This window comes from Panthera pardus, unplaced genomic scaffold, assembly GCF_024362965.1.
Source record: "Panthera pardus isolate Hobbes unplaced genomic scaffold, ASM2436296v1 HiC_scaffold_9, whole genome shotgun sequence".
NCBI classification, from domain to species: domain Eukaryota; kingdom Metazoa; phylum Chordata; class Mammalia; order Carnivora; family Felidae; genus Panthera; species Panthera pardus.
The window spans coordinates 7,808,072-7,833,095 of NW_026527024.1; the positions used below are offsets into that span (position 1 = coordinate 7,808,072).

The 25,024-nt window shown below is 43.9% G+C and overlaps 1 protein-coding gene across 4 annotated transcripts in view; it reads right to left on the reverse strand.

The window, feature by feature from the left end:
• The window catches only part of ESYT2 (extended synaptotagmin 2), an 80,936-nt gene that overhangs the window by 20,244 nt on the left and 35,668 nt on the right, over positions 1–25,024 (reverse strand). For 2 of the 4 annotated variants that reach the window (XM_053898712.1, XM_053898711.1), the window contains exons 6-14: positions 24,914–25,003; positions 16,696–16,751; positions 10,921–11,041; positions 7,265–7,441; positions 6,156–6,238; positions 4,687–4,735; positions 3,532–3,621; positions 2,769–2,864; positions 855–956 (exon numbers count right to left, since the gene is read on the reverse strand). In XM_053898712.1, coding sequence (XP_053754687.1) covers positions 855–956; positions 2,769–2,864; positions 3,532–3,621; positions 4,687–4,735; positions 6,156–6,238; positions 7,265–7,441; positions 10,921–11,041; positions 16,696–16,751; positions 24,914–25,003 — 864 coding nt within the window. The remainder of the gene's footprint in view (positions 1–854; positions 957–2,768; positions 2,865–3,531; positions 3,622–4,686; positions 4,736–6,155; positions 6,239–7,264; positions 7,442–10,920; positions 11,042–16,695; positions 16,752–24,913; positions 25,004–25,024) is intronic. The other 2 variants (XM_053898713.1, XM_053898714.1) reach the window with 1 other exon arrangement.

Here is a 25,024-nt window from a genome sequence, read left to right on the forward strand (position 1 = left end):
ATCTCACTAAGTTATTGAATTAAATCAGCCCAGAAAGAGTAACTTTCTAGACTAATGACTAAGCCATCGGTGACTTTCTTTGACCCTAAAGCAAGTAAAAACAACTGTCTGCTACAAGCACCAAGAACAGTAGTACCAGGAATCAGGGCCCCAGAGCAAGACCCCAGGAAACAGACGTAAGAAGATCAAAGTCAGCTTCCCAAATAAGTGGGTTAGAAATGCTCAGTTATCCTCTCCTGGATATTCTTTAAGTTCCTTAAAAGAAGCTGAATCATAAACTCAATGTATTTTGTTCTCCCTTAGGAGCTCTGGTTAAAAAGAGGAGAAGGCACGTTTCCAGGGCAACAGCCGGACATCCGTCTTCACTGACCATCCCCACAGGTACAGCTGGCACTTCAAGGAAGGCCAAGTTCTGACACTTCTGTGTTTCATCAGGAGGGAAAAGGAGATCTAAGGACGTTTTCTGAAAGCTTGCAAATAAACATTTACATCTCACATTGAGATGAACCCTCAGAAAATCGGCTTTAATTATTATGGTTTCATTTTCCCCTCAGAAGAATTTTTATCTTTATTTTTTTATGGGCCAGTAGCAGCTTAGGAATGTCAGGATTCTTCACGACTCACCAGATTTGTTCATCTCATCATCAGATGTAGTCACCAAAGTTGGTTACAGCAGTGTTACTTTTACAAAACAAGCACAAAAGAAACACACGCACAGTAACTGAAATCATGCAAGAAAATTAAAAAAGCATGCCACATCATTCCACCATTGAATAGATGGCATTAGAAGTTCCAGCCCACATTCTAGCAGTCTCCATTAAAACAAAAGGAAGAAAGAACACTGGAGAACTCACAAATAGTGCTCTATAGACTGAGGTAGTATTTTCACAAAACACTAGTCCCGACGCTCGCCTCTCTTTTAAGTAGCCACACCCAAAGTTTCCCTCGTAGATACTCTTAGGAGAGTGGAAACAGGAGGAGAAAGCAAAGAATGGTGGACCGCGGTCAGTGAACGCACAAGAAGCACTAATAAACAGGATTGCAAAAGGCAGAGTCAAAGCATCCCACAGAAACGCAGGAGAACCGGTGGGCAAACGCTGTCGTTTAACTTAAACACCCGAGAGGGCAGCGGTTTTGCAAAGATCCTTTGCCTCTGACACACAGAGCATACTTCATGCACAGAGTGCCATTTTAATAAAAGGTTAATAAATACATTTTTGCTTTTGTTTTGCTTACGTGGTATTACTCAAATTTCAATTTAATGACAAAATACACACTTCGAAAGAGGCCTAATTCTTTCTTGCCAATTCACTTAATACTATTCTCCGTATCCTAAAATATATAACAAATTCACTTCCATCAGGCATTATAAAAGACTGTAAAACAAACATTACTGTGATTAAAAACCAAAAAGTTCTACTGTATGAGAAATTCTGCAGGAAGGTTAAATAACAACAAAACAACTTTCCCCAAATTGAGATCGTTAACGGAAAAAGTCAGAGTTTGAATTGGAAGACTGGCCAAAAGGTTAAGTAACATTTTAAGAAAAATTAAGAATTTATGAAGTTAAAATTAGTCAAGAAACCTTCACTGAAAGAAAGAGTACAGTTGCATATAATTACACAGTGTTCGCTACATCTTCCCAGTATAAAAACAGATCAATTACATTTTGTCAAAAACCTTAACTAAAACACAGGGATGCACAAAGTACATTTACTTTGCTTTGAGCTAAGTGCAAGTAAAGTGCAATTTTCAGAGCTTGAAAGGCACTGGAGGAGAAGTGGGGTGTGCACTCCGTGGGCTTCCGCGGGGAGGTGAGACGAGGACAGTCTGACGTGAGACACTTGGATGCAAACTGTGAAGGGCAGTAAACACTCTGCTTTCTCGTCTGTCTCCACCACGTCGATGCCAACAAGGAGAGGACACAGGGAGACTACATGCAAATGCGCCGGGATGGATGAGCACTTATTACAGGCTTAGCAGGAAAACAGCCTGCAAACCTCAACAGAACTGGTCTGGTGTTTAACACAGTGAAAGAAGGCAGGAATGACCATCCGCTGGGTATGGGAACTGGCACTCAAAAAAAGTGATCAAAACAATGTAACATTTATATAATGATCACATTACCCTAAATAGTGGATTTAAAGTACGGTGGTGGAGGATCCCGTGAGACTTCACATGAACAGAACGGTGGGATTTTTCTTCCCCACAGCTGTGGTCATTACCTATAAAAGCTGCACTTCACAGTGTTTTCTAAGAGCAAACAGTTCTGATGCAAACAAGCAGGGGCTCTCCCTCCGGGCCGTGGGAGCCAAGCGGGACAGGGCACCAGGGGCTCCAGCCAGCGCCTGTCCTACCAGGCTGCCCACCGGCCGTCCTGCCACGCCACAGCCAGAGTGGACTCTGGGGCCGTGGACAGAGCTGCTTTGTTTTATTCCCATGCCAGAGAAGACAAGGTCCATCCCTAGGGAACTCCATTTTAATAATTAGTGATTTTCTACGGAGTATCTTCTTCCCTAACTACCAGGCACATCCTTTTCTTATGTAATGGAGATTTCTTCATAAAGCATGTCAGAGTAAAGATAACTCTGAACATTCCGGACAATCAGTAAGATGCAGAAACATAAATTACACTCATGAAGCAAATATACACTGACCCCTCCCCTTTGCTGTTCTCCTGGGAGCAATACTGGTGACACGGTGTGGCTCAACACAAGATCTACTGCCAGAAAACGGGCACCCAAGGGAGCTCCCATGGCATTACCTACCGGAAGGTTCCTTGCTGAATCCAAATACAAGATCAGCAACGAAGAGGAAAGACCATCATTGGCTTGGTCTTTGTCAGCCCTGATGTCTGTCAGCACCTACAAGGAAAGGACAAAAAGCCTCAGCAGGTGTGTTTCCAGAAGATTTTAGAGTACTTCTACCTGATTATGTCTGTAATGCTCAAGAAAATAAGAAAGGTGGTGAAATAAACCACCCAATATATGCAACACAGAGAGAATGAAAACACTAAATATATTTTAATGACAATCTACACAAATCAGGGGCGACTGAGTGAGCAGTCGGTTGAGCCTCTGACTTTGGCTCAGGTCATGATCTCACGGCTTGTGAGTTCGAGCCCCGCGTCGGGCTCTGTGCCGACAGCTCAGAGCCTGAAGCCTGTTTCAGATTCTGTGTCTCCCTCTCCCTCTGCCCCTCCCCCACTCATGCTCTGTGTCTGTCTCAGAAACATAAAAAAAATTTTAAAAAAATCTACACAAATCAATTAAATAAAGCACAGGTGATCTGCGGCTTGCCAAACCCCCAAAGTATATCAAGCACAAAATGTGAAGATCTCGTAAAGCAGGTGGGAAGGACCTATAAATCCTTCTTTTAAAACATTCCGGTACCTTTAATTTACCCCTGATGCAACTGTAGTGACTTAGAGCGCAATAATCAAAACCACTGCTGTAATTTTTGTAAGCCAAGTAGCCATGCAGTCTAGAGATTCTAATCTCAGCTGTCAGGGGAAACACTCCATCACGGCACCTTATCGAGGTTTGAAGCATTTGGCATCAACGTGAGCCACTCCAGTTTCAAGTGCAGCTTTCCTCTTGGGACCTCGTCCAGGGTGAACCACTGAAGAGAGAATGTGAACGTTCACAACAGCTCTCCTGAGTCAGACTTTCCAGTCAAGCAGTTTCCACAAGTGTTACGAGCCGCTCCCTGGGAGGCACTGACTGTTTCTGATTACTGCTGAAGGACGGAGTCCTGCCCGATCTCTAATGAGCTGACGACCCCAGAGAGCAGCCGCTGGAGCCTGGCCAGGGAGGGTGCTGAAGGCTTCACTAACATTACCTCACTGAACCCTAACAAAACCATGGTGGAGTAAACACTGTTTTCATCCCTAATGGACACACAAGGATTCCGACGTGCTCCAGTCCTGTCCAGCACCATAGGGCTTCTATGTATGGACCTGAATAGAATTTATGGGCCAAGAGATAATACAACATGGATACCGAACACTGAATTTCAATATCAAATTCACGTTTGTTTTTATTCACCACTATATACTTCTCAATAAAAGAGTATCCAGCTGTTTCAGCTTAAAGATCACAAAGCAACTAATCAAAGCTAGTCCCCAAATACTCGGCGTTAAGGGGCTGCCACAAGTGCACAGGAAGGAGAATGTGTTACTTTGGAACAGTGGATCTCAACATTTATTTGCTTCCTTATGTCCTGCTTGTCCCAATCACACCCATCTTTTAGAAGCCATCTCAAAATTTTCCTCGCTTTTAACGCTTTTCATTCTGATGGCAATGTCCTGCTTGAAAGCAGTGTCTGCTTGTGAGTTCCCACTGCGTTTGTAGGCGGCGCTCATGTGACAATTTCTCCTCGACCGCACAGTCCTAGCTGTTATACCTCCAGCGCCTTGAAAGCCCACTTTTAGGAAGCTTCTCACAGGCCTCTGCCCTGACTCCCAGAGTGTCGTGCTTGTACTCGTGAATTTCTAACATATGCTGGGCTCTCAATACATACCATCTGACTGGGCTGTCACACTTCTTTCTTTTCACTTTGCTAACACTGAAGGGCCTAAGTTCTCAGTGTTTGTGAAGTGACCGTTCGGTTCTCGGAACACAGTGGGGACGGGCAGCAGGTCTGTCACTGGCCGTGAAATGGAACAAGAACTCAGAGAAAACTTACTTCATCTAAAAGGCGCTCCTTTTCAACTTCAATAAGATCAATCATAAGACTATGGAAATAACAACACAACAACTTTAGAATATAGAAACATACTTCTTAACACTGAAATAACCTTAAACATTTGTCTACGAAAAAGTACACAGACATGCATCAAAATGCTAGAGTTTATCAACAGACAGACTTCGTTCGGAAGCTTCCTCAGGTTTATCTCAAAACTATGAAGGGAAGTAAGGGACAAGCGGGGGGTGAGTCTCTGGGAGGTCAGGACCCTCAGTCTGGCCAAGCCAGGATGACAGTTGTAAAAAATGTGGTCTTCCCTATAATGTAGCTATTTACAGAATATGAAAACGCCAAAAATGTGTGGAAATATTCAGCCTTCCTGTCCGACAAGCTTTCCTTTGGTGCTGCCATCCGTCACTACAGCCTCCCCATCCTCACTCCTCAGCTCTGGACCATCAAGTATCTGGAGCCCCACAGAGGCCTCTGGCTCAGTCATCTCCCAGAGCCCCTTCTTCCCCTAAACACCCTGCTCTACGGCAAAGTGTGGCACTCCCCCCGGAAGCCAGAGATGACGAGGGTGGGAGAAGTCCGCTCCTATTTTCGCTCGTAAGCTACCCCTCCTCCTGCCCCTACCCCAGGTCAGACCCTCACAGCTCTTTCCTGGTCTATCACCATAGTCCCCAGTCTCAGTCCCCGCCACTCTAAGCCACACGGTGGCTCTACTAAAATGCAAAATTGATCTGTTTACTGCCCTGCTTACAATATTTCAGTCGCCCCTTGTTAAACCAGCTCAGGAATGAATTCTGAAGTCACAGAATACACAGGTCCTTCTTGATGAGGCCAAGCCTGTCCAATGTCATCTATACCCGTATCTTGTTGGCCACAAGAAATTCAGCTAAATAATAAAGACTAGGTTTAGATGTATTTTTCTAAAAGCTCATTTCTTCAGCTGTACCGGTTTTCACTGTAAGCATACAAATCAGTATTTATTTTTCCAATGTGTAGGCACAATGTAAATTACTATCCCCCCTGCTCCCTAAAAAACTCGACAAACTGAAAACGTTTAAAACCTCATTTCTACACCCTAGAGGGGAGCTGCCTGTGCGGCGTGAAAGCCGGAGAGCTGCACTGGCCTTTGGGGCCACGCTCTGATGTGGTTTATGAGCACTTAAATGGCGCCGAGTACAACCACTGAAGTGAATTTCAAATTTTGTTTAGTTCTAATCAATTAATTTAAATAGCTACACACAGCTAGTGGTTGCTGTGATGGTCGTAGATCTAGAATTTTCCTTCTTATACTTAAATGCGAGAGAAATAAAACATACGTCAAGAAGTGTAAAGTGAAACAAATGTTGTATCTAAGAGCCACTTAACAATACACGTTACATACACATACACCTATTTTTCAAAGCTGCGGTAGTTTTAAGTGTGACTACTGGGAAGAGTGTTCTCCTCGCCTCAGGGTTTACCTTCCTAAGAAGTCATCCTTGTCCGGGTCTTCGTCAAAGAGCTCAATCTCTAATTCCTGTCCGGGATGTTCATAGACTAAAGCCTGAAAAAATAACGAGTGGTAGTTATCTTACATTTTTACTAACGTCGGCACCTGCTGAATATGAGGATTATGGTAAAGAGCACCGTACTAGTTTTCTCTTATTAAGTGGTTAAGCGCTTACATTTTCTCATTGTCAAACCACATACGCTTCTCCGTGGGAGATCATTTTGAAACATCTGCCCACATAGTCTACTGTGTTTCCAGTTACCTGGGATTAGTCTCACCGAGTCAAGTTCCACCGCTCAGGAAGGAGGTCACAAGACAGCACCCACAAACAGAACAGGTTAGCACACCTTACTAGCCCTGAAGTGGCTGTGTTCAAGTCCTGTTCTTGGGGTAACTACTAGTGACCCAAGTACCACCACTCAGAGATTAAGCCATCCGGCAACAGCCCGGACCGGAAGGATGGGAAGCTGGTGACGTATAAGCCACACAACTGTTCCGAAGAACAATTCTGCAAAAATGTATCACTCCTTTACTCAAATTGTACTTCATGACGCAGCAATGACACCTTGACGAGCTTCTTTGGAGAAAACTTGGTCAAGTGAAGAAAAATATATTCCTATGACATTGTTACAACAGCGGTTCTAATGCTGGAATGAATAGTCAAGATCTCTTTTGGGTGAAGAAGTGAATGGCAATCACAAATCGGGTCCATCTGTATTTACTAACATGTAGAGATGTCCAGATGTATTAAATGAGAATTTACAAAATGATACATAATTAATCTCGTATTCGTATGTTTACGTATGTTAACCACATAAAACATTTTTCACGTGAAAAATATTCTGCCAATTACGTATTGCGATGGTTTCACGTCATCAAGGTTTAAAATTTATGTGTCGTTTATGTGTTGGCATGACAACAATATTGTGAGGAAGGGACGGAAAGGGGCAATTCTTTTTAAAGATGGGAAATTAAAGCAAAAAGGATTTAAATTACCCTCTACACCAACCACACGCCTGTGTTAACAGGAGCGGACTCAGAATTTGGAGAAGCCAGGCGACACCACTGGGCACATCTTACCTCGTATACCTCGTTCCACTTCGGACTGAGGTTCTCTTTGATGACTTTGCTTTGGAAGATCTGGTTGCCGACTCGAATGATCCCATAGGGGTCCGACTTTCCCTTGACGAGTCCCTTAAGGTAAGTATCTTTCCCCTGAAGGTCCTGAGCTTCGATAAAATGTATCCTTAGGACACCCTGAGAGAAAAGGAGAACCCGTGGACTGTTCACTGGTTCACGTGACAGGGAACAACGCTGTGTACACTCACCGTCCTAAAAACAGGACGGAAGGGAACAAAACAAAGACCCTCTTGTCGTGCGGCAAAGCAGAAAGTAAACCTGGAGCACGCAGGTGGCAGCGCTGAGGAGAAACTAAAGCAGCACCAGATGACGGCACTGGAGTGGTACTATTTTCAGTCAGGAGACCAGACCAGGGAGAACGAGGTGGGAGTCGGTGGCCCCACGGTGACACTGTGCTCCAGGAGCCTGAGGAGCCCGAGTTACAGAGCCTTACGGGTCACCAACACAGCCCTATGGCTCGGTGCTACAGTAACTGGTAACTAACATAGGATGTCTCAGACGTGGTACTAAGCCCTTCATATGCAATGATTACTTCCAGTTTTAGAACAATCCTATGAAATACAGTCGGCCTTGGAACCACATAGGTTTGAACTGTGTAGATCCACTCAAACGTGCATTTTTTTTTTTTTTTTTTTTTGAGAGAGAAAGAGGGTGCAAGTGACCAAGGGGCAGAGAGAAAGGGAGAGAGAGGGAGGGAGGGAGGGGAAGAGGGAGACAGAGAGAGAAAAGAGGGGCTCGAGCTCACCCAAAGCGGGACTGGAACTCACAGACTGTGAGATCATGACCTCAGGCAAAATCAGATGCTTAACCAACTGAGCCACGAGGCACCCAGGATTTTTTTCACTAAATACAGTAAAATGCTATGAATGTATTTTCTTTTCCTTATAGTTTTCTTAGTAACACTTTCTTTTCTCTAGCTTACTTCATTATAAGAAAACAGAGTAAAATACATAGAACATATAAAATACGTGTTAAATGCTCATGTTATCAGTACGGTATCTGGTCAACAGCAGGCTGTTGGTGCAGTTCTGGGGGAGTCAGAAATCATGCCGACTTTCTGCACAGGGGTCGGGGCCCACACCCATGCTGTTCAAGGGTCAGCTGTATGTCATTAAATGTAGTTTACAGAGAAGAAACTGAAAGTTTGAAACACACACTTACTCACAGACTTTAAACACAGTTTTCTTTTCCTAAAATGTTGTTTAATAGGTAAAATAAAAAATATCCATTCACACTTCTTTCAAGGCAAACAATGGTGGTAAAGTTAACAAGGAGCAGCATTCTCCTCTCTTTAAACAACAATTTTTTTTTAATAGAATTTTTTGAATGTTTATTTATTTTTGAGAGAGAGACAGAGAGAACGAGCAGGGGAGGGGCAGAGAGAGAGGGAGACGCAGAATCCGAAGCAGGCTCCAGGCTCCGAGCTGTCAGCACAGAGCTCAACATGGGGTTTGAACCCATGAACCATGAGATCATGACCTGAGCCAAAGTCGGACGCTTAACTGACTGAGCCACCCAGGCGCCCCTTAAACAAACGCTTTTAAAATCACTGGGCAATATTCCTGACCCCATCAGCTAGGAAGACATGCATTTTTACAGATAAATACACTTTTAAAACTTAGAGAATTTTCTGTTTACATTTTCCTGTGTGTAAAGTTTAGAAACTCTGGCAACATGTTTAAGCAGTGCTGGCTCTTAAACCCAAGGTTAAGGAAGGCTGGGTCTGGGCGCGGCTTCAGTACTCACCGTGCTCAGAGAATAAAAAGTATAAGACGCAAAGGAGCATGAGGATTTCTACATGGAAAAGAATTCTTGCATTTTCAGAGATGAAAATCGTAAATTAAAGAAAAACGACATTTCTCATATGTAGTGTTCCATTAAACCTGAATGCCCATGTTAGAACTAGTTTGGGCACCAATTAGCTGGGGTGTTGGTACTTTTAAAAATATAAGAAAGCTTATAGGTGTTTGAGGATTTGTGCACTGTTACAGAGATCCAGCTTAACTACAAAAATGTAACAAACATCAGGGAAAGGCTGTCTCCGTCCACTTCAGGAAGAACACTGAACACAACACCTCCACTGAAAGAGGACCAATCCCACACCTTCTGTTGAGTAAAATCAACTTGGGGTGCCTGGGCGGCTCAGTCAAGTGTCTGACTTTGGTTCAGGTCACGATCTCACAGTTCTGGGTTCGAGCCCTGCATCGGGCTCTGTGCTGACAGCTCGGAGCCTGGAGCCTGCTTCAGATTGTGTCTCCCTCTCTCTCTGCCCCTCCCCTGCTCATGTTCTGGGTCTCTCTCTCTCTCAAAAATAAGTAAACATTAAAAAAAAAAAATCAGCTGTCCTGTGTGCATCAGTATCACACTCATTACAGACAGGAGTGCAGACAGACTACATGGGTGGGGGTAAGGACCAAGCAGGAAAAGCTCTGTGAAAATTAATTAAAGGAAACCTTTAGAATGGGGTCAGGAGGCCAGCCCTGGGGGGGCTCAGGCACCACCACTCCACTGTCCACTGCAGACCCGACGGGAAGAGATGCACCTTGCACGTGATACTATTTTGCCAGCCCGGCAGGAGGAAGGGAGGTCTCCTCCTGCCCTGGCGACAGCTCAGCTCATGAGCCGCCACCACACTTTGGGCTCCCAGTTCACCCCAATGGGCTTTTAGGTTATAGCGGCCCCTCTCGGCTCCCCCTTTCGTCTGTGAAAGAGCCTCCTCTCCCTGTTCTGCAGAATCACCTGTGGTTTTGCCACAGCTTAATTGTCCCAGGCTGCAATTCTCTGCCGTTCCTGAAGAAACCCATTTTTGTTGGTAAAATAACTGGGGGTTTTACCTTTAAGATTAACAGTTCTCACTAACCTGTGAGGGCCTATCCACTCCAAGCACGTGTCTGACCATTAGAGGGAATTCTAGGTCCTTGACCGGCAAGTTCTCAGTTGTGGGATGAGGCTGCTTAGTCTACTCAAATGAAGGTGACTCCAATATCTGTGACCTAACTCTGTGCTAGGCACCATCCCCAATTTATAGTTGAAGAAACGAGGTCCACACATGCCAAGTAATATACCCCAAGACCAAAGCTGCTATTAAGCCCGAGGGCTGTGCTCTGAGACCCAGGCCTGCCTTCCCATTTCATCCAGGGCAGTTGGTAACAGCAGCACTGCTTCTGCCACGTTAACTTATTCAAGGATTCGAGATGACCATATTCTCATCTCTGAGAGAAAACGTGTACCAGTCATTACACAAAGTTCCCATCGCGTACTAAGCTCTTAGATTCTGTTATTACAAATAGTATATGCTTTCTGAGATGACAACTAAGTTGTCACAGCTGTCCTTTAGGACTTGCAGAATAGCATTTGCAGGATTAAATCCCTATAGGCACCTTGGATGTTCACGGCTGAGGATTAAGAATTGCCCTGAAGTTTCTGTGATGTACCTTAGCCAATCCCTCAAGAACTGTGACAGGCCAAACTATCACATCCAGATCCATGTGGCAAGGTCACTGCTAAGAGAACCACAGCAAGTTACAACACCCAAATATGCGATAGGCCGTCCCATATCTACACCTAAGTGCTAACAGGGGCGCAGGCATACTTACCTTTGGTATAGGAAACCGCAACTGTGCTATTTGAACTTCACTGACAAGAGGAACGGTGATCCGATTGGGAAGCACCAGATAGTTTGATATTATATCCAGAATGATGGTATCTGACAGACCACTATTAGGAGGGCAATAAAAAAGAACAACTATCAGGCACATCAATAGTAGGTCTTGCCTTTAATAGCAAACTTAAGCACAAACATGATCTAATATCCCATTTACAGGGTTGGAGTTGTCGAATTTCTCCAACACAGTATTTAAAACAAGCATTTTAAGGCAGTAGCTGTGATATGGCTATGGTGACCATTATGTGGGATGTATATGTGTATGTACACAAACACGCACACACACACACACACGTGTGTGTGTGTGTGCGTGTGCATGTATAGTTGAGATATATAGTTGAGTAGAGCTGAAAACACAAGGTAATATATTCTGGCTACATTTCATAATATTCTAAATGTTTCATACATTCTATGTAACTTTATCATTGACCTAATACTAAGATACATTAAATTTTTTTTTAGCATATTTCAAACATCCACAAAAGTGCAGAGAATACCATAACAAACATCCATCTACTCATTCCATGTTTCTAACATTAAATTTCTCTCTCATTATATGTCCATAGGTCCCAATGAAGTAGAAGAATTTACAGTTTCTTCTCTTCACACTGTATTTGGGTACTCACCACTGTAATAATTTTGAATTAACTACTGCCCAGAGAACTCAGTAATATGTATAAAGCTGTGGAGGATAAAGAAACAAATGTACTTTTGATATATTTTTGCCTACTCTTTGGGATAAATTTGAGAATTAAGCAGTATGTATGTGACAACATTTTTGAAAGCGCATGTAAATGAAGTTGCATTGCTATGGAAGAACACCTTTAACCAGAACTGAAAAGTTTTTAAGAGAGTTTTACTTCTTGCGAGGACTTTTCAGATGTTACGATTATTAACATAAATGTGTAAAGTAACCGTACATATAAAAACAACCACTGGGACAGAGTGGAAGTCACTGTTGTTCGGTGAGTAATAAAAACTGAATGTTCACTGCAAGCTGGGCATCCAAATACAACGACGAGGCACAGGGCTTACCTTACTTAGAACGTTTCCATTCATGATGGAAAAAGGACTGAAAACCCACAACCCCACAGACAACACGGACAACAACTCTCTGAAAAGGTCGGCTAATCAGACGTTAACACGCCACAGAGACTCAGAGGGTTTCAGGCGGCAGACACCGGATACGTGTTTGCTACGCAGCGGTGTGAGGCGGTCCTCGGGGCTTGGATGCCGGAGCACTTCTTACTTCAGGCATCCCCCGCCCCCTCCAAAATACTGGTTTTGTTTCTACTGAGAAAAATCTGCTGAAGCAGAGAGCCCTTTGATGACGACTTGCTTTCAAGAATCCCCTAGCTGCTATGGTGGCAGGACGACTGCTCACCAGCCGCCCAGCTGTGCAGACTCCGGCCCAGCACCCAGGAAAGCAGCAGAAGGCCCACCCTGGTGCCTCACCCCTGCTCTCCTTTCTATCCCCCAGTGCACATGTCCAGGCTCTTCCAGAATTTCCGGAGCTGCGGTGCTGCTCCCGGCTGCCCCTCTGCTTGTCCCAGCTGCTGTCACAATCTTGTCACACTGGAAGGGCTTCCTATCGTGTCCAGTCCTCTTTGTCCTTTGGAACTGCTGCCTCTTTACCTCACTTTTGTTTCTATCCTAATTCTCATTCCTTAGGATCCCTGTATGGCTCTTCGTTGGAACATGTGGGGATAGTCAAAATATAAGCTAAAGCGCAGCAATTCAAGCATTATTATCTTATGATACCTTTTGTTTTCATAATCAATGAATACAGCATGTAGAGGTTCATTTTATAATGCTCAAGGCAAGATTTCATTATATTAGGTTCAAAGTTACTATTTACTTTTATAACATAAAATACAAAATATTATATAAATACAAAATACAAATACAGAATGTTGTATATTATATAAATTTTACAGAATTATGTATAAGTTATATATATTATATATGAATACACAATTTTACTTAAAAAGATGTTTTTATATATTCCTTTTATACCATAGCTTTTTTTTTTTTTTTTTGAGAGAGAGCATGTGAAAGGAAGAAAGGGGCAAAGGGAGGGAGAGAGAGAATCTTAAGTAGGCTCCATGCCCAGCACGGTGCCCGATGTGGGGCTCAATACCACGATTCTGGGATATGACCTGAGCCAAAATCAAGAGTTGGACGCTCAACTGACTGAACCACCCAGGTGTCCCATGGCTTTGTTTCTGAATGGTATTTCCCTCTATACTTCTAATATACATGAGTATATATTTTTAATGATAAATGTATTTCTCTAAATACTAAGTATAAGTATGTATTTTGTGTGTCTCGTGCATAAAATTCTATACATAAAATAGTTAAAGCTATTACTATATGAAGAGAACCTATCTACATATAAAGTCATTAATTAGGAGTGCCTGGGTGGTTCAATCATTTTGAGTGTCCAACGCTTGATTTTGGCTCTGGTCATGATCCCAGGGTTGTGGGATCGGGACCCACGTCAGGCTCTACACTGAGCGTGCAGCCTACACAGGATTCACTCTCCCTCTGCCCCTCTCCCCCACTCATGCTCTCTGACAAAAAAAAAAAAAAAAATCATTAAATAAAATGGAGTATATGTATATATGTATCTCAATGTGTACAGACATGTGTGTGATACAGATCTCCCTTTTTATTTTTTATTAAGTATTTTTTTAATGTTTATTTTTGAGAGAGAGAGAGAGAGAGAGAGAGAGAGAGAGAGAGAGAGAGAGAGAGAGACACCATGCACCAGCAGGGGAGGGGCAGAGAGAGAGGAAGACACAGAACCCTAAGCAGGCTCCAGGCTCTGAGCTGTTAGCACAGAGCATGATACGGGGCTTGAACTCACGAACCATGAGACCATGGCCTGAGCTGAAGTCAGATGCTCAACCAACTGAGCCATCCAGGCACCTCTTATTTTTTAGTAGGCTCTACACCCAACATGGGGCTTGAACTCACAACCCCAAGATCAAGAATCATGCTCTACTGACTGAGCCAGCCAGATGCGCCTGTATCTCTCTTTTAAATAAATGATTTGGGACTGACTTGCCCCAGCTGCAGGCTTGCCAAGGCAAAACACGCCCTCTGGCTCACCCTGTAAGGCAACTAATATGATGCTATTTACAGGGTAGCTGCTTTGGACAAGGCTGTGTTTATTTCAGCCCTCCCATGATATACAAAGGAGAACACATTTTCCACACTAAATGGCAACAGCGATCTGTTGTTTTGCTGGCTGCCTAGCATCTGTCCGCCCGGATGAGAGGTCTGGGGCAGGTTCTTCCATTGCTTGCCCCCAGCCCCTCACCCTGGTCCTCTCTTCCTCCTTTGGGAGCAGGCAGAAGACCTGGTCATCAGAATCACAGGATCTGTCCAAGGATGGGTGGACAAACAGAAATCAGCCCTGGAACTCGTGCTGGAACCAGCGGAAGGTTCTTTTTAGACTGAAGTTGCTAAGCATGAAGAACAGAGGAGCTGCGACTTCATAGCAAGAGCCTGCCTGATAACAAACCCATGCAGAGAACAGCAGAGTCAAGATTGGGACAGAGAGCGCTTAGGGCATCATTTGGACACCAACACCTGCCTGACTTCATCCACACAATGCTCCAGCCTGCCCAGCGACAGGGGCTGGGAATGAGCCACTGGAAGTGGAGCTCCACGACACGAGTGTGGCTGTTCTGTTCATAGCTACACTCCAGCACTAACAACAGTGGCTGGCTAATGGCAGGCACTCAATACTTACTGGTTGGATACATGAACAAGTTGTCTTAAAAAACAGTATTTATTTACTCATTTGCTTTATTTTTTAAGCTTTATTTATTTAAGCAATCTCTACACCCAATGTGGGGCTCGAACTCACAACCCCGAGATCCACAGTCACATGTTTCTCTGACAGCCAGCCAGGTGCCCCCTACTCATTTATTTACTTTTTTATTTAAGACCACTTGAGTTGGCTTTGCTGCTTGCAAACAAGAATCCTAATGAATACTTCAAGAACTCTTAAAGTTGTCTGTTCTTTGCAAAGATCTTTTAAAGTAACAGTATTTTCTAGATCCATAAAACCACAGTACCTAAAAAAAGATTTTTATTATTAGGACTCACTTTATTATTATTTTTTTTAAATGTTTACTTATTTTTGAGAGAGAGCAGAGAGACAGAGACAGAGCACAAGCAAGGGAGGGGCAGAGAGAGAGGGAGACACAGAATCCAAAGCAGCTCCAGGTTCCGAGCTGTCAGGACAGAGCCCGACGCAGGGCTCGAACTCACAAGCCGTGAGATCATGACCTAAGCCGATGTCAGACTCAACCGACTGAGCCACCCAGGTGCCCCACTATGCCTCACTTTATTAAAGTCCTAACTTTTCCCTGATAATGAAACAAAATAAAGTTCTTTCCAATTACCATTTTAGGGGCATAAACAAACACACAGGAATAGAAAAAAAATTTTAATTTCTGAGTTATTTTAGAAAAAAAAACACATTAAAACGTTATCTACCAGGAACATATGTAACTGTAACCAATCAGTGATATAGTGCAACCCTAAAATACAAAAGTAAATAGCAAAGGCAGGATTCTAGAACCTTCTGCTTGGCAACAACAGGTTTGCCACAAACAGTTGCCTTCCATTAGATAAGACAGATGGCTGTGACCCAATGAGGAAGTCTTCATTTCCCTCACAGCAGGAATGTGCCCTTCACAGTTTCATAAGCTTGTTTTAGGCAAATTCCCTCATGTTTATAAAAAAATTTTCTTAATGTTTATTTCTGAGACAGAGAGAGACAGAGCATGAGTGGGGGAGGGGCAGAGAGAGAGGGAGACACAGAATCTGAAGTGGGTTCCAGGCTCTGAGCTGTCAGCGCAGAGCCAGATGTGGGGCTCGAACCCATGAACTGTGAGATCATGACCTGAGCTAAAGTTGGATGCTTAACCGACTGAGCCACCCAGGTGCCCCAAATTCCCTCATGTTTTAAATATGAGACTGCTACAGAATAACGAAGGACTCCCAGGGACACAAGGCAGAAACTCCAGGTTTCTCAGCTCTCACACCCAGGCCAGTGCCTACACCTGCCTTCCGGGAGGGGATGCTGGAGGAACGGAAGGCAGCAGCACAGCCTGAAAACAACCCAGAAGGCTAGTTTTATAATATATACTCATTTTTGAAGTTTCCTTTATTTTTCTGGGAAAATAATAAAAACCAAATTTAAAAATTAACTTACAAGTTATTAAAAGGCTGCTACTTTTCTAAAACACCAACACTTGGGGACTTGGGGCACCTGGCTGGCTCAGTTGGTAGAGCATGTGACTCTTAATCTCAGGGTCATGAGTTCAAGCTCCACTTTGGACATGGAGCCTACTTAAAAAAAAAAAAAAAAAAAAAAAGTAAAAAAATAAAAAAAAACAAACCTACCAAAGCTGGAAAGATGCCTCATGATGAGTAAAAAGTAAAATGAAGGGTGAAGGACCCAGTCTAACACTCTCACCCACTCCCCTTTCACTCACTTGGTCCCCATGCCTCAGACGCAGGTCTCAGGAATCTGAGTCTCTTCACCTGAGTCACATGTGAGAGCCTATGAAAAGGCTCAGAGTCTGCCTTGGACACAGGCCTTACCCGTTCTGTGTTATTCCCATGACACTAGAACTGCACATTATATCATAAACAAGCTAACCATAGGCCATGACATCATACTTACTTTAATCCAGGGATATCGAGAAGATTAGTCAGTCCTGTCCAATTAATTTCTATCAGCTGTTTTAAAAAAGAAAGGGCAAAAATATTAAGTATCCAGATTATTTCCAATTATCAAATCATACAGGTGTCTTTATAAACAAAATGAGGTAGTACGTAATACTGTCCTACACCTTACCTTGCTTTTTGCTTGGGAAAAATCAAAGCCACTGTCCTTTATTGGTACCTGGAGAACCATCTCTTTTTTTGTTTTGCTTTTAGATAATATCAGTTTCCTCCAGTAAAATCGAATAATAATTTATATAACTTTCCTATTGATGAGCACTTAGAGTATTTATAATTTCTCTTTTATTATAAGTTATGATTCACTGAAAATCTTACATACGTGTTCTTATAGCATATGTAGACTAGCATGTAAAACGTGAAAGTTTTGGTCAAAGATATACACTCATTTTTTAAAAAATTTTGATTTTATTTTACTTTAAATTCCTTTATTTAAAAAAATTTTTAAGTTTATTTTGAGAAAGAGAGGGAGCACGAGCAGGGGAAGGGCAGAGAGAGAGAGAGAGAGAGAGAGAAAATCCCAAGCAGGATCTGTGTTGTCAGCGCAGAGCCCGATGTGGGGCTCAATCCCATGAGTTGTGAGATCATGACCTAAACTGAAATTAAGAATCAGATGCTTAACTGAGCCACCCAGGTGCCCCAAAGATTTTTATTTTTTAAAAATAACCTCCATAGCCAATGTGGGGCTTGAACTCACATCCCGCAAATCAAGAGTCGCACACCCCACTGACTGAGCCAGCCAGGTGCCCCCATATGTTCATTTTTTGTTGATAGATGCTACCCAGTTGCCCTAAAGAAAAAAATGCTGTACTGATTTAAATTCCCGCCCAAAATGTATAAAATGTTCTTTCTTTTTACCCTCATCAAAAACCGACAGTAAAAGTCAGTCCACCTGGTAGTTAAAAAAATGGTACTTTATCACTGTTTCAATTTGCATTTTCCTGATATTAGCGGAACACGTTCTATCCATTCATTACTTGTATCTTATTTTGCTCATTTCTCTAGTGGGTATTTGGGTATTTAGTTAGAATAATTCTTACATAGTTGGCTAAGATAAGATTCCATTCAGGGGCGCCTGGTAGTTCAGTTAAGCTTCTGACTTCAGCTCAGGTCATGATCTCACAGTTTGTGGGTTCGAGCCCCACGTCGGGCTCTGTGCTGACAGCTCAGAGCCTGGAGCCTGCTTTGGATTCTGTGTCGCCCCCTCTCTCTCTCTGCCCCTCTCCCTCTCATGCTTTCTCTCTCTCAAAAGTAAAATAAAAACATTAAAAAAAAAAAAAAGATTCCGGGGGCGTCTGGGTGGCTCAGTCGGTTAAGCGTCTGACTTTGGCTCAGGTCATGATCTCACGGTCCGTGAGTTCGAGCCCCGCGTCAGGCTCTGTGCTGACCGCTCGGAGCCTGGAGCCTGTTTTGGATTCTGTGTCTCCCTCTCTTTCTGACCCTCCTCCATTCATGCTCTGTCTCTGTCTGAAAAATAAATAAACGTTAAAAAAAAAAAAAAAAGATTCCGTTTAGTGGATATAGACAGGTTAAAAAAAAAAAGCTTGATTAGAAACACTGACTTGTGCTTTATATTTGTGGAAGAAATACTATAAGAAATGGCATGATCTCAATTACCCATATAGCTGCAGCAATAAAACTTCTCAAATCCCTTTGGGAAGTGGATAGTTATAAACAAGTATGAACCAGAAGAGTCAAAAGTTTGTTTTGGACAGACCAAAACTTAAAAAAATTTAAGAAGCACTGAAAAACTATTTTTCAGAGTAAGAGAAATGAAATACAAATTTATTGCAACTACCAATATAAACTCATGCTGGCGCCTCCCCCATCCATCCCCTCATACTGGGTGCCCATCCCCCACCGAAAGAACAGGTGCAGAAGCAAATGGCAGTGGGGCAACGGGCAGTGGCCAGCGCCCTGATCATGACCTCTAAACACATTTTCCAAGGGATTCTGAAGAAACAGCTGATTCCAGACTAATGAGCCTGGGGCATGTTGTTCAATCAGAAAGCTTGGGAAACATCCAAAGATTAATGGGTCCCCTGGAAGCGACGTTAAAACTAGAGATTATAGAGGCGCCTGGGTGGCACAGTCAGTTGACATCAGACTTCCGTTCAGGTCATGATCTCGCAGTTTGTGGGTTCGAGTCCCACGCTGGGCCCTGTGTTGACAGCTTGGAGCCTGCTTGGGTTTCTGTGTCTCCCTCTCTCTCTCTGCCCCTCCCCCGCTCATGCTCTGTCTCTCTCAAAAAAAAAAAATAAACATTAAAAAATATTTTAAAAAAAACTAGACATTATAAAACATCAGGTGACAGACGGCTTACTCTCATGACCCCTGTCAAAATGATGAGATGGGGGCGCCTGGGTGGCTTAGTCGGTTAAGCGGCCGACTTCGGCTCAGGTCATGATCTCGCGGTCCGTGAGTTCGAGCCCCGCATCGGGCTCTGTGCTACCAGCTCAGAGCCTGGAGCCTGTTTCAGATTCTGTGTCACCCTCTCTCTGACCCTCCCTGTTCATGCTCTGTCTCTCCCTGTCTCAAAAATAAATAAAACGTTAAAAAAAAAAAACCAACAAACCATGAGATGCATTTAAATGTTACTCAAGCTCAGAGAAACAAAACACCAGGGAGGCAGGAACAGGATTCACGAAGGGCAGGATTCAGCTGGGTTTGAGAAGGGATGTGAATGCAAGAGACAAGCCCCCAGGAAAGGGGCCCTTTCAAGGGCCTGAAGGATGGGCTGTCATATCCTTGAACACAGGGGAGATAGGGACAGGAAGAGCCCAGAGCCACAGGGGAGGAAGGAATAAGAGAGGGGAGGGAGAACTTTTGTGTGAGAAAATGAGCACGTGACTTGTGAGTGATGTGTAAAAATGAGTGTTATCAGAGGGGCGCCTGGGTGGCTCAGTCAGTTAAGCGTCTGACTTCAGCTCAGGTCATGATCTCGCGGTGAGTTCGAGCCCTGCGTCGGGATCTGTGCTGACAGCTCAGAGCCTGAAGCCTGTTTCAGATTCTGTGTCTCTCTCTCTCTGCCCCTCCTCTGCTTACACTCTGTCTCTCTCAAGAAAAAATAAACATTAAAAAGAATTTTTTTTAAATGAGTGTACCAGAGAATAAGTGTGTAAGAGAATTAACGCCTGTGTGAGAACAAGTGTATGTGCGAACATGGGAGCATATGAGAATATGTGTAAGAATGAGTGTGAGAGAACAAGTGCATGAGAATGAATGTACATATGTGAGAGAACTCTCTCATGTGAGAGTGTGAACACGTGAGAATGCGTGTGTAAGAACAAGCATGAGAACGAGCACATGTGTGAGAATGAATGGACACGAGAACAAGTGAGTGTGAATGCATGTGTGAGAATGTGTGTATAAGAACAAGTGTGAGAAAGAGTAAGCATGTTTGAGAACATGTAGGAATGAGCATGAGAATGAGTGTGAAAATGAGTGTACATGAGACCAAGTGTAAGTGTGAATGCGAATGTGAGAACAAACACATGTGAGAATGAACATACATGAGAACAAGTGAGTGTGAACACACGTTTGAGACCATGTGTAAGAATGAGCATGTGGGGAGAAGTGTACATGAGAACGAGTGTGCGTGTATGTGAGAACGAGTGCAAGGTAACGAGCATGTGAGAGAACGTGTGAGAACGTGTACATGTGAACAAGTGTGAGTGTGAAGGCACGTGTGAGAACGTGAGCGTGTGTCGGAATGAGCATGTGTGAGAACGTGTGTGTGAGAACAAGTGTGAGCGTGAACGCACGTGTGAGTGTGAGGGCTGAGAAGGCAGCCACGAGAGGGCCGGGACCCAGGTCGTGGCCCCCGCCCCGCCCCGCCCCTGCCCTGGGACGACTAAGCTCTCTGGGAGAAATTCAAGAGCCAGTGGGACAGATTTCCCAATCACCCTCTTGGGCTGCTGTCACTCTTCTAGGAGAAACGGGATCAGTGACGTGGTTCCAGTTCCACTGGAACGACACAAACCAATCTGCTTATGCCATGAAAACCACAGACATGCCTTTCTCCTCTCTGCTTTTCCAGAAATGCATGGGCTGATGGATGCAGTAAAACATACACTCAACTGATTTCACACTTACTATATGCCAGTGTTCTAGGTGCACTAAGTTGTACAGTACAGACCACGAATCATCTGGGAAGCCTGATAAAATACAGACTGGTGCCTCCCGCCCCTCTCCAGAGTTTTTCAGTTAGTCAGTTTTCACTGATGGTCAAGTCAAGAATGTTCTCCTTATTTTGTTACTCCTGGGACTTCCAGATTCCCCGAGGTGATGCTCTTTCCAGGATGTCGAAAACTGCAAAGAGCATCACTGTTGAATGTGCCAGACAGCTGAGGTGACAGGGCCACCAGCTCTTCCTTTTGGGAGACTCCGAGAGTGGCTGAGGTACCACAGGGCAACTGAGAGGTTCCAGCTAGATCCTGACCGCTAAAGGCCAGTTCAGGTGAGCCAGAGTAAATCCAGACACGGGGCATCTGCAACCCACTTGTGGGCAGAGCAGTGCCTGTGTGCTGCAGAGACTGGGGAGAGCGTCTCTTGCAGGGGTGAGGCCACGGAGGAAGCGGCTGCTTCAGGAGACACAAACGCCACCTTCCGCTGTAAGGAAGAGAAGCCACTGGGAGGAGGGACACACAGCTGAAGGCTCACTGCAGCTGGGGGGCGAGAAGAAAACACGCGCTGTGTCTTGAGGAGCACAGGACACCATCCCAGGCCCTGACCATCAGACCCTGTACTGCTGGAGGTAGGTGTGCGCACTCACTCCTGCGTAAGATCCAGCAAAGACGCGCATGAGAAGGCGAGATCACTCGAAAGAGGGCCAGCCCCAAGACTCAGGACAGATGAGGGCAACGGGGAGCTCCCTCATCCCAACTACTGGGGGTAGGGCTAGACTATCCAAAACAACGAAAGGTATCAAAGCAGAGATCCAAGAAGACACTCGGAGAACACCCGCCAGGACAAATACCCTCAAAGCTCCCAAGTGACTTGATGTGTGCTCTAAGTCTGGGACCCTCTCCTGTCCGGTGGACTCTAGTGGGCATGCCTGCCCAGCCCTTCCTTTCCACACAGGGCTGCAGGAATTGGCTTCCAGGAGCCTGATTCATACACTGCAACGTTCCTCCTCCCAGCTGGGCCAGGGGTCTGTATCTGACCCAGACGGAACAGGGAAGGGGAGCCAGGAAGGGGAGCACTGCCTCTTGAGTATACTGGCAGCCTTGTTTCTGGCCTGTGGACGGGAGGACCCGAGGAAGGTGGTCTCGGAGGGGAGAGAGCGTGCAGCAAAGGCCTAACAGGCACGGATGAGAGTCACAAAGGCTTTCAAGCTCTGCATTCCAGTAGGTTTTGAGAGAGACAAATACACACTAATTTCACTTCAATAAAGGCTTTCCTTTTTTCCCCTCCTTCGATTAAGGGATCTCAGTTGCTGGAGTTGTAGCTAACAGGACTCAAGTTCTTCTCACAATCACTGTAAAAGGAAGATGTTATTTCCATTTTTACCGATGGCGAAATACAATCTGTGGTTCAAAGACTCAGGAAGTATGTATGCTGTCTGCTAGCTGGGAGGACCCTCTTAGGATAAACGCATTCTCAGCACGCCCCAGATCATCTCCTAGATTTACTCTAGGCTAATCCGTACCCCAGGGAAAGAAAGAACTGAGGACACCAAAGGGACCCTATGCGCGTGTGCCTGAGGAAATTACAACAACAGTCGTGTCAGTGTGAGTGGCCAGCTCCCAGGACACGGGTCAGGGGGAGACACTGGCTTGTTCCAGCCCTTACCAGAACCTTCACTTAAGTTATCGTGTTTACCAAACCTTGACTTCTGCTGTTAAGACCCACCCGAATGCTAAACCTGTGTGTAGGAAAATATTTGATTTCGTAAAAATCTGAGGACTTCCTATGCACCAGGCACCTACTGGCATTTAATCTTGTGAGGCAGTAGTTCCCATGTTACAGATGGGGACACACCCACTGACGTTTCATCTCCACATTACAGATGGGGAAACCTGGGCTTACAGAGGTGAAACAAACCATGCAAAGCACACGGTCAGAAGAGGAAGACCAGGTGCGGAAGACTAGGCCAGAGGACACCCAAGTCTGTCACTTAACCACACCTTCACTTCACTGTGAACTTACACTTCACTGTGCTCCAAAAAAGTTGGTCACTTTAGAAACTTTTAGTTCTTTTTTTAAGCAGGTAGCACACCAACAAAACTAAACAAATCAACAAGAACAAAAATGTGCAAAGGTTTCATAAGAGTCTCTGGCATTGTACTTTTATATCATCTGCTTAGCCAATCCCCCCCAATCTTTCTAGCTGTATTTTTCCTTGGGGTGACAAGGAGTTACTTGGCAGCTAGCAGTGAGTTCTGTACTCATATTTTCCAGTTGAAAATAACTGAAAAAAAAAATCCCTTCTCTCCAAAGCATATGTTTGGAGACTTTACTTGCCATATAAGGAAATGAATGATTCTGAACTTTTCACAGACTCCTCCATTTCTGACACTAAGATTTTGTTTGGAGGTTATATTACAACGTTATTTTTAAAGTTAATAACCCTACGAAAGATCCAACCTAAGGAAGAGTATTGCTAAGTTTTGAGGGGGATTTAAAGATTTGGATTTCATTGTTTTCTGAACTGAAAAAAGGTCTTTCTTTTAATTGTTAAAAATTTCCTGTAAATTAAAAATACTTTGCCATCTGCTAAAGATTAGTTTTTTTATATTCATTAATGAAGAAAGTTTCTTACACATAAAGGCTTTTAAATAACTGGTATGTAGAAAAAGCGCCATGAATTGTAAATCTTGTATAGAATTCTTCATTTCTTAAAATTTTAAGAAATTGAATTTTAAGAGATTCCTTAATGCCTTTTTAACTTCACTGCGTTTTGTGTAGGAAAATACGTTAAAAATAAGCCCATTATTTAAGCGATAAAAAGCAAATCAGAACAGCAATTTTAGCAGCAACTTAAAGTAAAGACACTTAACTCTTGTGTTTTTACATACAGAAAAAATACCACTTGTAGTCCAGTCTAAATAAACCTGTATTTTAAAAACCCAACAACAATTTGCATTAAGTTATTTAAATCGAATTATAAAAATTAACGTTTCCGTTTTAAACTATACACGATGTTAATGGTACCTCCAGAAAGGACTCACAAAGGTAACAAAAGTGGCATATCATGGAAAGATATTTGAGAAACAGATCAATGCACCCATCAGACATTTACTGAACTGTATGGAGACAGATGGGGCTGTGGCTTTGAAAGAGTTAACAAGAAGTGTGCCAGAACTCACAGGGCAGTCCGGCATCAAAGGAACACAGGGAAAGCTGACTACCTGTGTCTCTGGAAAGGACACACAGGGATGAAGACAGTGTTCTGGGGGAAGGAAAAGACAACAGGAGGCAGTGAGAGACAATGGGGTTGGTTGGTACTATTTGGATTATGATTCTGCCCTGAGGCCGGAAACTGGGATGCTCACCAGGGGCAGTGCCAGCAAAGGAGGCTGGAGAGAGACCCCACCTCTACCATGAGGACTGTGAGGGAGAGATGCTCCCTAGTGGGTCAGCCTGCACCCTGGGAAGATACCCCAGTGGTGAAGTCTATGGAAGACGGGGCCAAGACAGGAAGCCAGTCAGAGGCTGCAGGAACCCAGGTAAGGAGGAGCCTTATAGGTAAGGACCACCCAGGTGAGGGGGAGGAGCCTTAGAAGTCAAAGGGAGGGGAAGAGGGAGTCTTTTTTTAAATTAAGTTATTTATCTTGAGAGAGAGAGAAAGAACACGAGCAGGGAGGAGCAGAGGGGGAGAGAGAAAATCCCAACCAGGCTCCAGGCTCAGTGCAGAGCCTGCTTTGGGTCCTCGGTCCCCACCTCCCAAAACTAAACAAACCTTTAAGAATAAATAAATAAATAAATAAATACTACATAAAAAGTCTATTTTCGAATTTTCTGTAACAAACATTATTTTATAATCGGGAAAAAAGCTGTCTATTAAGAGATGAAGCCCTCCATTAAGAGCATTTTAAAGAGGTATGAACACAGAATTCATATGTCAGAAAAGGGAAAAGAGAGTGAAGGACAGACTATTTCTCTGCTTTACAGAGTCTTGCCAATGAATAGGAAAAATGAAATCAGCATCGACTTACTGGCTTCCTAAGGAAGAAGATAGACAAGGCTCCCACTAAGGGCATGTCTCCAATCAATGGTTCCAGGATCACCCGCATGGTACCATGAATCTAAATTCAAATGGGAAACCA